This window comes from Syngnathoides biaculeatus, chromosome 22 (assembly GCF_019802595.1).
Source record: "Syngnathoides biaculeatus isolate LvHL_M chromosome 22, ASM1980259v1, whole genome shotgun sequence".
Classification (NCBI taxonomy): domain Eukaryota; kingdom Metazoa; phylum Chordata; class Actinopteri; order Syngnathiformes; family Syngnathidae; genus Syngnathoides; species Syngnathoides biaculeatus.
In genome coordinates, this window is record NC_084661.1 from 5,085,347 (window position 1) to 5,098,145 (window position 12,799).

Genomic DNA, 12,799 nt, shown 5'->3' on the forward strand with positions numbered 1-12,799 from the left:
CTTGTCCCGTTAGGGGTTGTCACAGCATGTAATCTTTTTCCATCTAAGCCCATCTCGTGGATCCTCCTCTCTAACACCCGGTGTCTTCATGTCCTCCCTCAGCACATCCTCAGCACCATTCTACTTGCACATACGTACTTAACGTGTCCTTTATCTAAATTTGTCATGTATCTTTTTTTTTTTTTTAATGGAGCTTCCTTTAGTATTCTATCAGCAAAAGCATTTCCCAATGAAATCATATCTTTCTTTGATGTATGTGTGAAGCATTTGCATACAGTAACAATTTTTTTGCATTTGCATCGCAATAATTAAATCAACTAACTAAATCAACTCGCATGTGTTACTTTGGCTGTGGATGAATTCATCTCCCTATTTTTTTTCTTCCCGTGCTGCGCAAAAACATGCACTGTTCCAAATGCATCTTGGCTGTCTATACCATGTATTTTCATTGATGAACCATCTACAAATAGCACTTCTTTCTAAAAGCTGATTTCTCAGGCCACTTCTCCTTTTGGCTCCTATTTCTGCTAACCTTTGACAATCACGTTTTGCACCATCCTCATGACTTTCTCATGACGTGGTAAAAATTGTTGCTGGGTTCGACATTGGTTTTTTGTCTCAGTACGCAGTGCAGTGACTGCATGTGTTACTCTTTAGAATCAGAGGATGGAACGAAACTATGGTTGAACTTGTTTCTACAGCAATAGATGTCACAATAATTGCTCTTACATACTGGGGTAATGCAAATTTACGCTGAGTCTCTATGTTGCACTAAAACTGAGGTCATAAAATGACCTTTACAATCTAGTATCTACATAAAGGATTTGCTATAATCTGACACTAGTTCCTTCTTTATCTCACAGAAAATTTGTTCTGATTCTTCTGTCCATTTTAACAATTATATCATTTTGAGGTCTTCCTCATACATTAATTTGGACAAAGGTGCAGTTATTGTGGCATCGATTGTTTGTGGTTTTGGTACATTATGTACAACTTTTTATTCTATCATCTAAAATTGTTCTTGTCGCACTAAAAGGTTGTGTCCTAAGCTCTTATCTTGCTGTTAACTTGTTCTTGCTAACCTTGTGTCCCTCCTGTGCTGAATGTTTTAACAATGCTATTGTATCACTTTGCAAGTTTCCTTGTGGGGTGATGCAACCAAAACACCATCTTTATGAAGTAGAATTTAATTGCCACTTGATAGTTAAAATGTGGACATAGTAGCTGTCATAACTTGTGAATAAATTGTTGGCCTTTCACAGTATACTTGAGGTAACCTGGTAAATGTATATTTTTGCCTTCAAATGCAATCCATTACTGTAAAAACTTTTGTATCTCGTCTTAATTGATTCAGCAATGTGTATGTTTGTCTGGGACACAAGGTGCTCGCTGCGTTAACAGCAGCATTTACTGCTTGGTGTCTTGAACCGTTCGCCAACCTCCTGATGGTGGTGCCTTTTTTTTTTGTATTGCAGGGAGAGTCTGGACATTCAATTATTACCACTGCACTAACTAATGACTCAATAACTGGTTTTATGCCATCTAATGCATCTGGCTTTGATGGATGTTTCATAAATAGTTGATATTCTGTTTTTGCTCTAATTTGTATAGGTTGCGCTCCCCAAATTGCATCTGGCTTTGATGGATGTTTCATAAATAGTTGATATTCTGTTTTTGGTCTAATTTGTATAGGTTGCGCTCCCCAAATGAGTCCCACATCTGATAGTCCTATTGACCATATGCATTCTGAGACTTCTTTTAAAAATGTTTTTCCTCTTCCTCTGTTAAGAGGTAAGAGTTGATAACGCGTCACTTTTGATGAAGGTGACAGCCTGCACTAACCTGCACTTTTCAAAATTTCCTCATCTAGTTTAAAATTAGTTGCTGTTTGGTCTCTTTTTACGAAACTTCACAACCACTCTGAGTGTGTGTCATATGGTTTAAACAATGACACATGTGGCAACATTAAGCGTCTGTTCCAACGCCTGTGGGAGTGTGAACCTTGTCTGCCGTCCCCAGATTATCTGTGTGCAGATAATCAACTGTTATTTATTTATTTTTTCTCTTCTTTTTTCTGGAGTGTATTTATTGAGTTTGTTTTCATAATGAAACTCTGGGCCTGGAGTTTTTTTTTTTGGACCACATTGTTACATTAAGAAAGTCTTCATTTATCTTATCCTCTTGTTCTGTTAGGAAATGTTCTGCTTGTTGTAGCAGTGTCTTTCCCATAAAAGTTGTAGCTTGTTTGTTTCTTTTTATCTTTCAGAATGTCCTCCACATGGAGACATTCCTCCTATGTGTCAGTAATCAGGCCAATGTAATGTTTGTTAACCCAGCTGTAATTTGTGTCTTTTGAACCTGCATGGAGAGCATGTCAACTGCTATTGAAATGGCCTATTCTCCATCTTCCTGCAGGCCACTGTAAATCTTGAATACAGTTATCATTTTCACTCTGTATTCTTCAAAAGGCTCATTATTTTTTGTTTTTCTTCTCCTATTTTAGTGTAATTTGCTCTATTTGTAAAACGCTGGGTTGCTCTCTGAATTTTCAAATTTTCCATGTCTTCTACAAATTGATTCATGTCAAGTAATATCTTCCACAGCCTTTAACATCGCCCATAGTCCAAGTCCTCTACACGAAATAGTCAGGTCAGCGCCATTTTGTGTGTCAGGATTGATTATTTAGATCCTTGGTTACAAGTCGCCTAACTTGGTAATAAATTGTTCATTTGTGCAGCAGTCTGCGCGGGAGATAGTAGTCTTCCCAGTCTTTACGACCATTTCAGTTCCGTCTGATCAAGTCATTCTGTGTGGTCATGTAAGTCAGGGTAGAGGGGTGTGGTTGGTTTTCTAATCTGTGTACTTTTTTCAACTAATTTTTCCTGTTCTGCAGCCTTCAATGTCCTCAACACTGGTCCTGTCTCATCATCTTCCTGTTTATGGAACATCAAATCTTTCTGACGACTTGCTTGTTCTTTCCTTCTCTGAACTCCTTCCTCTCTTGTCTTCGCTACCTGTAACCACCATTGGGCATCGTCATACCCATCTTTGGCCATTTTAATAAGGTCACCTTTATGTCTACACTTTATGTCGTCTCTCAGATGGATTATTTTTTGCGATATAAGATGGCCAGCGTAATTGTCTTTTGTAATCCAATTACCTATATGTTTTATCTTATCTGGGCATTGTATTTCGACAATTTTCCAATACTTGCAAGTTAAATTGTCCCTTTCCTTTTGTTTACCAATATTTTTCCCCATTTTGTGAATTTGGAGCCAACCCACTACACCTATCGTCTACTACGGTTGGTGTTTTTATATTAGACAGGGTGACTGTTAAATACTCTTGTTTGGTATTCCTCAGGCTTTTACCCAGAAGGGCGGAGGAATCTTACCTTTGCATCCAAACAAGTCGTCACTTCCAATCCTGTCTCTCAAACACTCATTTACACAATCACACATGGTTTATACTGCAGTTTTATTAGATGTTATTTTATACAGACTGTATTTTATTTTCCACGGAGTTTAAGTACGATTTAAGTACGTACACGAGTCCGGCCTCGTTACACGGAATTTAACTGTAACGTATACAGACGAGTCCGCCCTCGCTATGTCGAATTTAACTGTATTTCCAACACGTTACGTTCATGTAGACTGCGACGCACCTTTGTGCAGATTGGTAAGAAAATTGTTCTTACCAAGACGTCTTCTTGTCAGTTGGATTTCCGTCAACCCTCAGATCCCAGTTAGAGAGTTCGAGGACCAGTCCCCTAAAGGGTCTGTGTTGCCGTGGCCACGGTCTTCCTGGAGGTCGACTCTGAAGCTAGGATCCTCAGGTATCTTGGAATCCGGCTCGACGGACCAAGAAAATGTTAGGTTTATCACCTAACTTGCTGGAATAGTTGCACAAATAACGGACAAGAAGTCGTCTTTCTTCTGATCAGGAGGACGTGAGAGACAGGCCAGTTACAGTCTCCAAACACGTTCTGAACCAGTCTCTCACGTACTCTCTCTTTTTTTTTTTTTTTTTTAATTAGAAAACAGACAAGGTCAAAAGGAGGGGTGAGCAGAAGAAATGAACAAAGGTGCATTCTAGGATGATGATGTGGCACATCGTACGATGATGATTTAGAGCATTCTTTGGTTATGATGGAGTTGTCCTTGGCCACTTCTAGGAAGATACTGTTGCATTTGTGGGTAAGGAGTTCGTCCTGTGAACAAGACTATTCGAAGCAAGGATGACACTATACAGGCTAAATGTACCTGTGATAAAAAGAATACATAATAAATATATTCACAACAACCCTAACACATACACATACAAAATTGGGCAAAAACTGTTTCCAGGGGTTGCCAGAGCCTTGTGAGATTGCGATGTTCTCAAAAAAATTATTTGCTTTGGAAAATATGTCTTGCTTTCTGCGGAACCCAAGTTTATCCATCCATCCAACCATTGTCTTGGTTGTGGGAGTGCTGGAGCCTATCACAGCTATCTTCGGGGAGTAGGCGGGGTACACCCTGAACTGGTTGCCTGCCAATCGCAGGGCACACATAAATGGACAAGTATTCACACTCAGGTACACACTTAGAGGGGATTTAGAGTCTCCAATTAACTTAACTTGCATGTTTTTAGGGTGTGGATGTGAAGGTTTTTTTTTTCTTTTTGCTGAGTCAGTCAGTGCAGGTGGCATGGTGGGGGACTGGTTAGCACATCTGCCTCACAGTTGTGAGGCCCATTGTTCAGGTCTTTGGAGTTTGCATTTTCTCCCCTGTGTAGGTTTTCTCTGGGTATTCCAGTTTTCTCCAACATCTCAAAAACACATGTGGCAAGTTTGAAGACTCTAAATTGCCCATTGTTTGAACATGAGTGTAAATGTGATTTTCTTTTTATATGAGCAGCGATTGGTGACCAATTCAGGGTGTACCCTGCCTCTCGCGTGAAGATATTTGGGATAGGCTGCAGCACGCCCGCACAATTAGTGAGGAGAAGCAGTTCACAAAAAGGATGGATGGAGTCAGGGCAATTTCTTGATTGGCTATATTCTGTTCTCATTAAACTCAGGGACTTCAATAAAAGACTGACTGCCCACAGTCCTTTGTTACCTATTCAATGTCATCACCATCTTATCTATCTATCCATCCATTTTCTTGGCCGTTTATCCTCACAAGGATTTTGGGAGAGCTGAAGACTATCCCAGCTGTCAACGGGCAGAAGACAGGGTACACCCTGAACTGGTTGCACGACACATGGAGACAGACAACAGTTGCATTCACAATCACACCTTGGGGCAATTCAGAAAGTCCAATTATCATTGCATGTTTTGGAGATGTGGGAGGAAACCAGAGAGCCGAGAGAAACCTCACGCAGGCACAGGGAGAACATACAAACACCACACTGGCGAGGGCGGGATTGAACCCTGACCTTCAGAACTGTGAAGCCAACGCTTTAGAGCTGCACGACTATGCCGTCCCATTGTATCCAATGAAATTCATTTGGCAAAATGTATCAACTGCAAAAATGGCACTTCGCCAAGCTCTGCCTGACGGGAAAATAAACGTCAGCACTGCAGTTATGCCAGTTAATCTGGAATTCAGGATGAAAACAGATTTTGTATTGATCATATTTCCTTTTACGCTTGCGTGGGTTATCATGAATAATTTTGTGCCACAGTCCAATATACAAATTAAAAAAACAAATTGCCCCTGCCAGTAAAATGTGACAGAATTGTTGTCTGATCAGTTAGCTGTCAGCAGGAATATCATTTAGTTCTTTGTCCACCATCACCATCAATGAAAAAGCAGTAAAGAAAATGGATGGATGAAGAGTGTAAGAAGATGGTCCAAACAGAAATAATAACTAATTGATTAATTATTCCTGTGTAAAGGTCAGATCATCTCATTGGCAGAAGCCACGTACTCTGAAACTGCTTGAAGATGGTGTCACAATTTGGTGCCAGTCCCACAAAACTTTCAGTAAAGCCAAGAAGCAGCAATCCTGTAAGTGTTTTGCATTTTTATGATAAATTGTATTCCTTTACTGAATTGATTTGTACTGAAAATAACTGCGATTTTTCAGAGTGTAAGTTGAATTACCTCATGAAGTATGATTAAATTTAAATTACCGTATTTTCACGACCATAAGGCGCACTTAAAAGTCTGAAATTTTCTCCAAAATGGACCGGGAGTCTTATAATGCACAGCACTTTATGTGTGTGCTGAGTTCCAAAATCTGTAACCGACTGGGAGCATTTGCTATCCATACGCTTCTTATATAGAGGAAAAGCGGATGTGTGAGAGGACAGTATGCAGACGTTAAAGGGGGAAGTCTGGGTGTGACAGTTGATGCGAAAGGTATATAAGCAGGTATATAATGCCAGGAACTTTTGTGCAAATCAACATTACTTATGCTCGGGACCCCCGATAATGGCACCAACTGAGATATGCTTACAAAGCATAGTTAAAACAACAAGCGATCAGTTAAGCACAGCAAATATGAACTCGCAGCTTGCCATTATTCCGGGAGGCTTGACAAAGGAACCCTATTTGCTGGACATTGGTGGAAACAGGGTGTTCAAAGTGAAGTTACGAGTGGCGTGGATGAAGAGTGTAAGAAGTAGCTGGACTAAACGGAAATAAGAACTAATTGAATACGTATTCCTGTGTAAAGATCAGATAATCTCATTGCGCAAAAGTCACGTACTTGCCCAGCTTTTCATTTCGGATACAGAAGATGAGGTGGACGTGTGGATGAGAATCAAAAATATCAAAAAATTACTTGAGTGCGTACATTGTTAAATACTTCAATAAAGTACAACAAAACTTACTGTTTACATTGTTAAACACTTCTATAAAGTACAACGGAACTCAGTTTTGCTCCCGCTGCCTTTTTAAATAGTGTGCATGCATGCTACCGTATGTTTTCAGCTAGCGCGTTTTAGCGTCACTTGGAGGCTGGATGTGCTCTCAGCATGCTTTGGGGTGATAAACATGTAGGTAAATAATGTTTGAAATGCATGTTTTGTGCTAGTTAATTATTTGTCATCGTTCTGGTTGTTTTGTTGTCTGCTGGTTGTGCTGTTGTGTTTGCTGGGGTGAAATGATTTTGGTTTGGTGTGAGAGCATGACGATGGCGTGTTGACTGGTGACTTGCTTTCATTGGTGGTCGTGGGGGAAAAAAAAGTGTAAGCCTGTTTTTCTGATTACAAAAATAAAGGTGCAATAGTGCCTCACTGTGCCTCACCTGTAACTGAGATTGCGTCTTTTAGTACGTTGTGCCTTATTGTTGTGAAAATACGTTGTATTAAAAACTAGGCAGAACTAATTGAGAATGCTCACTTTGGAGTGTAGAATAACAAAGCAAAGCAAATGTATTTGTATGGCACATTTCATACAAAAGCTAGCTCAATGTGCTTTACATCATTAAAAGCATTGAAACAAAGTAAGAAAGAGATTTTAAAATAAAACTACAACTAAAACAGTATCATCCATCCATCCATTTTCTTCACTGCTTATGTGCTGGAGCCTATCCCAGCTGTCAACGGGCAGGAGGCGGGGTACATCCTGAACTGGTTGCCAGCCAATCGCAGGGCACATTGAGACAAACAGCCGCACTCACAATCACACCTAGGGGCAATTTAGAGTATGTTTTTGGAATGTGGGAGGGAACCGGAGTGTGTGTTAGGAAACCCACACAGGCACGGAGAGAACATCCAAACTCCACTCCACTGAACCTGGGACCTCAGAACTGAGAGGCCAATGCTTTACCAGTTGTGCCACCGTGCCGCCAAAACAGTATTATATCATTGAAAAGTGGAAATCCTCATGAGAAAAAAAAAAACATTTTAACCTCGATTTGAAAACATTCACACTTGGGGCTCACTTCAACTCTGTTGGCAACATACTCCATTTTCATACAGCATAATATGTAAATGCTGTTTCACCATGTTTGCTTTGGACTCGACGCTTCACTATTTGACCTGAGTTAGTTGATCTCAGTGATTGACAGGGTTTGTGTTTCATAAGCTATCGCCAAATATAGCATTTATCCACTTATATAGAAATGTTTGTATCTTTGAGCACTTTTTGTGCTCTTCAACTTAACAATCCATCCATCCATCCATCCATCCATTTTCTGACCCGCTTATCCTCACAAGGGTCACGGCAGTGCTGGAGCCTATCCCAGCTATCATTGGACAGGAAGCGGGGTACACCCCGCACAGGTTGCCAACCACTCGTGGGGCACATACAGACAGACAACAGTCGCACTCACAATATCACCTATGGGCGATTTAGAGTCCCCAATGGACGCATGTTTATGGGATGTGGGAGAGAAGCCACACAGGCACGGGCAAAACATGCAAACTCCACACAGGCAAGGCTGGTGTTTGAACCCGGTGCTCAGAACTGTGAGCTCCCTGCTTTGCTACTGTCCTGCCGTTCCACCCAACTTATTAACACTTTATTTCGGATAACGCGATGGGGGACTCGGGACTCCTCCACTGTAGAATGAGCTAACTAGCCAAGGCTGTTGACATATTTCAATATTTTCCAATACCCTCTCATTTTACATGAAAGCTTCATGCTATTTAACACAAGCCTGATGTTAGCAACAAGATTAGCTGTCAAGATGCCTCCCTTTTCAATTGAGGATTATAATGGACTACTGCAGAGTGTCAGTTCTAGAAACGAAGATACACTGTCTATAAGTGTATGTGGAGATGAAAGGACAGTTGGGGAATAAAACCACTCTAACAATGTCTCAAAATGGTGAGCAGAGGTGTGCTAACAAACAGGCACTGAGCTAAACAACAAGGACAAATGTGCACAGTATAATCAATAATGGATGTTGGAACAATTCTCCTTGGAATGGGAGCAAAGCCCAAAGATTTGAGGCATCTAAAAGGGAGGTCACAACAGCAGTAGATTACCGAGGAATCTGGAAGGCCTGCGCCTCAGGCCACCTGAATACCGAGTGAGAGGCCATGGACGGTCGCTATGGTGAAGAGCAAGAAAAAAGATAAATCAATGCAAAACATAGACATTTGATTTACAAAGAGAAACGACAAAAGTTGGTGATGCAGCTGTCAAGGATGTAACATTTTTTTTGCAGCAATACACAGACAAGAATTTCCTCAAGCCGTCTTGAAGTCGTTTTCCATGGCCTCATCGAACTCCTCCGACGTCCAGGTTTTTGCCTCAGCAACCACTGAACCTGCATTCTACTTGGCCAGCCGGTACCTATCAGCTGCCACAGAAATGCCTGGCAGGAGTCCTTCTTCAGCTTGACGGAATCCCTCACTGTTGGTGTCCACCAACCTGTTTGGGGATTGCCACTACGACAGGTACCGACCACCTCACGGGCACAGCTCCAATCGGCTGCCTCAGCAATGGAGGTGCGGAACATTGTCCACGCAGAATCAATGTCCCTTGCCTCTCCCGGAACATGAGCAAGGTTCTTTCGGTGATGGGAGTTGAAATTCATTCTGACAGGGGAATCTGGGATGAGAATAAGCAACTCCAAATCTGAGACTATGGTCCTTAGCTGGAAAAGGGTGGCGTGCCCTCTCTGGGTCAGGGATGAGGCGCTTCCCCAAGTGGTGGAGTTCAAGTATCTTGGGGTCCTGTTCACAAGTGAGGGAATAATGGAGCGGGACATCAACAGGCAGTTCAGTGAAGCGTCTGCAGTGATATGGACTTTGTATCAGTCCGTTGTGGTGAAGAAGAGGCTAAGCCGATACCAGTCGATATATGTTCCTACTCTCACCTTTAGTCCTGAGCTCTGGGTCATGACTGAAAGAACAAGATCCTGGATACAAGCGGCCGAAATGAGTTTCCTCTGCAGGGTATCCAGGCTCTCCCTTAGAGATAGGGTGAGAAGGTCTGTCATCCATCCGGTAGGGGCTCATTGTCAAGCCACTGCTCCTCCGCATTGAGAGGAGGCAGATGAGGTGACTGGGGCATCTGATACGGATACCTCCCGGACGCCTCCCTGGTGAGGTTTTCCGGGCACATCCCACTAGAAAGAGGTCTCGGGGACGACCCAGGACACGCTAGAGAGACTATGTGTCTTGGCTGGCCTGGGAATGCCTCGGGATCTCTACGAAAGAGCTGCAAAAAGTTGCTGGGGAAAGGGAAGTCTGGGTATCCCTGCTGCTACTTCCCCCACGACCTGACTCAGAAACGTAGTAGAAGTTGGATGGATGGATGGATGGATGGATGGATGTTCATAAATGCGTGGCTTCACACAATCTTTAAAAAGCAAAGACCAAGTCCGAAACCTTGGTGTTCCGATACATTCCGACCTGACCTTCAACAGTCATATTAAATCAACGACTAAAACTGACTTTTACCATCTGAAGAAAATATTTTGAGTAAAGGCTTGTATGTGTCAAACAGACCATGAGAAGTTCATCCATGCTTTTATTTACTTTTTCCATCAAAATGATGGAAATGGCAGTAGTGAACACTTTTTTTTACAGAAGAGGCAGGAACATAGTGTGACCTACAAGAGTGGAGCTCTTGTCGAAGCATGCAGATGGATTACATTTTGTGCAGACGATGTCATCTGAAGGAGGTTACTGACTGCAAGGTAGTGGTAGGGGAGATTGTAGCTCAACAACATAGAATGGTGGTGTGTGGGATGACTGGTGGTGGGGAGGAAGATTAAGAAGACAAAGGAAGGCAAGAGAACCATGTGGTGAAAGCTGAGAAAGGAAGACTGTTGTGCGGCCTTTCGTAAAAAGGTGAGACAGGCTCTCGATGGACAGGAGAAGTTCCCGGAAGATTGGACTACTTCAGCCAAGGTGATCAGAGAGACAGGCAGTAGAGTACTTTGTGTCTTCTGGTAGGAAAGGAGAGAGGGAGACAAGGTGGTGGAACCGCAAAATACAGGAAGCCACACAAGGAAAGAGGTTAGCAAAAAGATAGGACAATGAGAGGACTGAGGAGAGGCGAAAGGAATACATAGAGATGTGACGTAGGGCAAAGGTAGAGGTGACAAAGACGAAACAAGAAGCATATGACGACGTACACCAGGTTGGATACTAAAGAGGGAGAGAAAGATCTCTACAGGTTGGCCAGACAGTGGGATAGAGATGGGAAGGATGTGCAGCAGGTAAGGGTGATTAAGGATAGAGGTGGAAATGTGTTGACTGGTGCCGGTCGTGTGTTAAATAGATGGAAGGAATACTTTGAGAAGTTGTTGACTGAAGAAAATGAGAGAGAAGGAAGAGTGGAAAAGGCAAGTGTGAAGGACCAGGAAGTGGCAATGTTTAGTAAGGGGGACGTTATAAAGGCACTGAAGGGTATGAAAAATGGAAAGGCAGTTGGTCCCGATAACATACCTGTGGAGGTATGGAAGCAATTCAGGGAGGTGGTTGTGGAGTTTTTGACCAACTTCTTCAACAGAATACTAGCGGGTGACAAGAGTAAAGTGTGCTAGTTCCGATTTTTGAGAACAAAGGCGATATGCGGAGCTGTGGGAACTATAGATGAATAAAGTTGATGAGCCATACAAGGTAGTTATGGGAAAGAGTAGTGGAGGCTCGGCTCAGAACAGAAGTATCTGCGAGCAACAATATGTTTTCATGCCTCGAAAGAGTACCACAGATGCATTATTTGCCTTGAGGATGGTTGTGGAAAAGTACAGAGAATGTCAGAAGGAACTAAATTGTGTCTTTAGGGATCTACTATCTTTCATCAGAGTCCAGTTCCTTCTACAGATGTTTTATTTCTTTGACACCATACAACTACTGTAAATGGACAGAATAACTGCAACACTTTGTTGGACAGTTTCATTTCTGAGCATAATGTTTGTTTACTTTAAAAAATAAAAGGGCAGATATCACGATAAAAGTCAACTCCCTGTGCTGCAGTTACACTTCCACCATCATGCAACGTGATCAACAAGGTTGTCATTAGCTTAACAAAATCCCACAAATAAACACACTTGTCTTCAAAAGAAAAAAAGAAAACCATAACAATACAGAACCAGTACAGCTATTCAGGCGGCATGGTGGCTCAGCTGGAAAGCATTGGCTTCAGAGTTCTGAGGTCCCAGGTTCAATTCCGGACCCGTCTGTGTGGAGTTTGCATGTTCTCCCCGTGCTGCGTATGTTTTCTCCGGCTCTCCGACTTCCTCCTACATCCCATAAACATGCAACATTATTTGGACACTCTATATTGCCCCTAGGTGTGATGGTCACTGGGATATGTTCCAGCACTCCCGTGAGCTTTGTGAGGATAAGCGGCTAAGAAAATGGATGGATATATGTCCTTAGCTTCAAGCAATAGGACTGTCTTGTGTATGGATCTTTCCAGATAAGATGGCTTTGTGGTGTGTGTCTCTTTGCTACCTAGTGTTTTGTCACAGTAACCGTTTTTTTTTTTACTTTTTAGAGTTTTCTTACTCTTTCATTAGCTGCCAGTGGTATTTATTGCCTTGATAGCTAAACTGAGGAAATATTCTTGAGGTCTTACAACAATATTTCCCAATTAGGCTTGAGGTCATCAGGAAGTGGCTCATCCCACCCTAACTTGTCTTAACACATCCTCAACAGAATTGAATTACCTTTCAGAATGACAGGTGGAACAAATCTAAGAGTGTCAAAAATCGAGACCTGCACTGACAAGACTCCTGTTCTGGTAAAGGAATGTTCTTTTACCTTCACTTTAAAATAGAACTTATCTGAGCCAATGCACCATTGTACCCCAAGGGCTTGTTCCATTTTGGATTCTCCCAATGCCATGTCTAGATCTTTTACACTCTCAGCACGTTCCTGAATTTTGTACTGGGGCACACT

The 12,799-nt window shown here is 42.1% G+C and overlaps 2 protein-coding genes across 21 annotated transcripts in view; one reads left to right on the forward strand and one right to left on the reverse strand.

The window, feature by feature from the left end:
- The window catches only part of fmn2b (formin 2b), a 205,305-nt gene that overhangs the window by 116,057 nt on the left and 76,449 nt on the right, over positions 1-12,799 (reverse strand). For 3 of the 4 annotated variants that reach the window (XM_061810172.1, XM_061810170.1, XM_061810171.1), the window contains exon 1: positions 3,698-3,988. The exons of the other annotated variant lie outside the window; for it this stretch is intronic. The gene's annotated coding sequence lies outside the window, so the exon portion shown is untranslated. Of the gene's footprint in view, positions 1-3,697; positions 3,989-12,799 lie in introns of those variants that run through there. 4 annotated transcript variants of the gene reach the window in all.
- The window catches only part of LOC133495489 (1-phosphatidylinositol 4,5-bisphosphate phosphodiesterase delta-3-A-like), an 89,381-nt gene that overhangs the window by 12,026 nt on the left and 64,556 nt on the right, over positions 1-12,799 (forward strand). For 12 of the 17 annotated variants that reach the window (XM_061810203.1, XM_061810193.1, XM_061810194.1 and 9 more), the window contains one exon: positions 5,885-5,996. The exons of the other annotated variants lie outside the window; for them this stretch is intronic. In XM_061810203.1, the coding sequence (XP_061666187.1) occupies positions 5,934-5,996 (63 nt within the window). In that variant the 5' untranslated portion in view covers positions 5,885-5,933. The remainder of the gene's footprint in view (positions 1-5,884; positions 5,997-12,799) is intronic. 17 annotated transcript variants of the gene reach the window in all.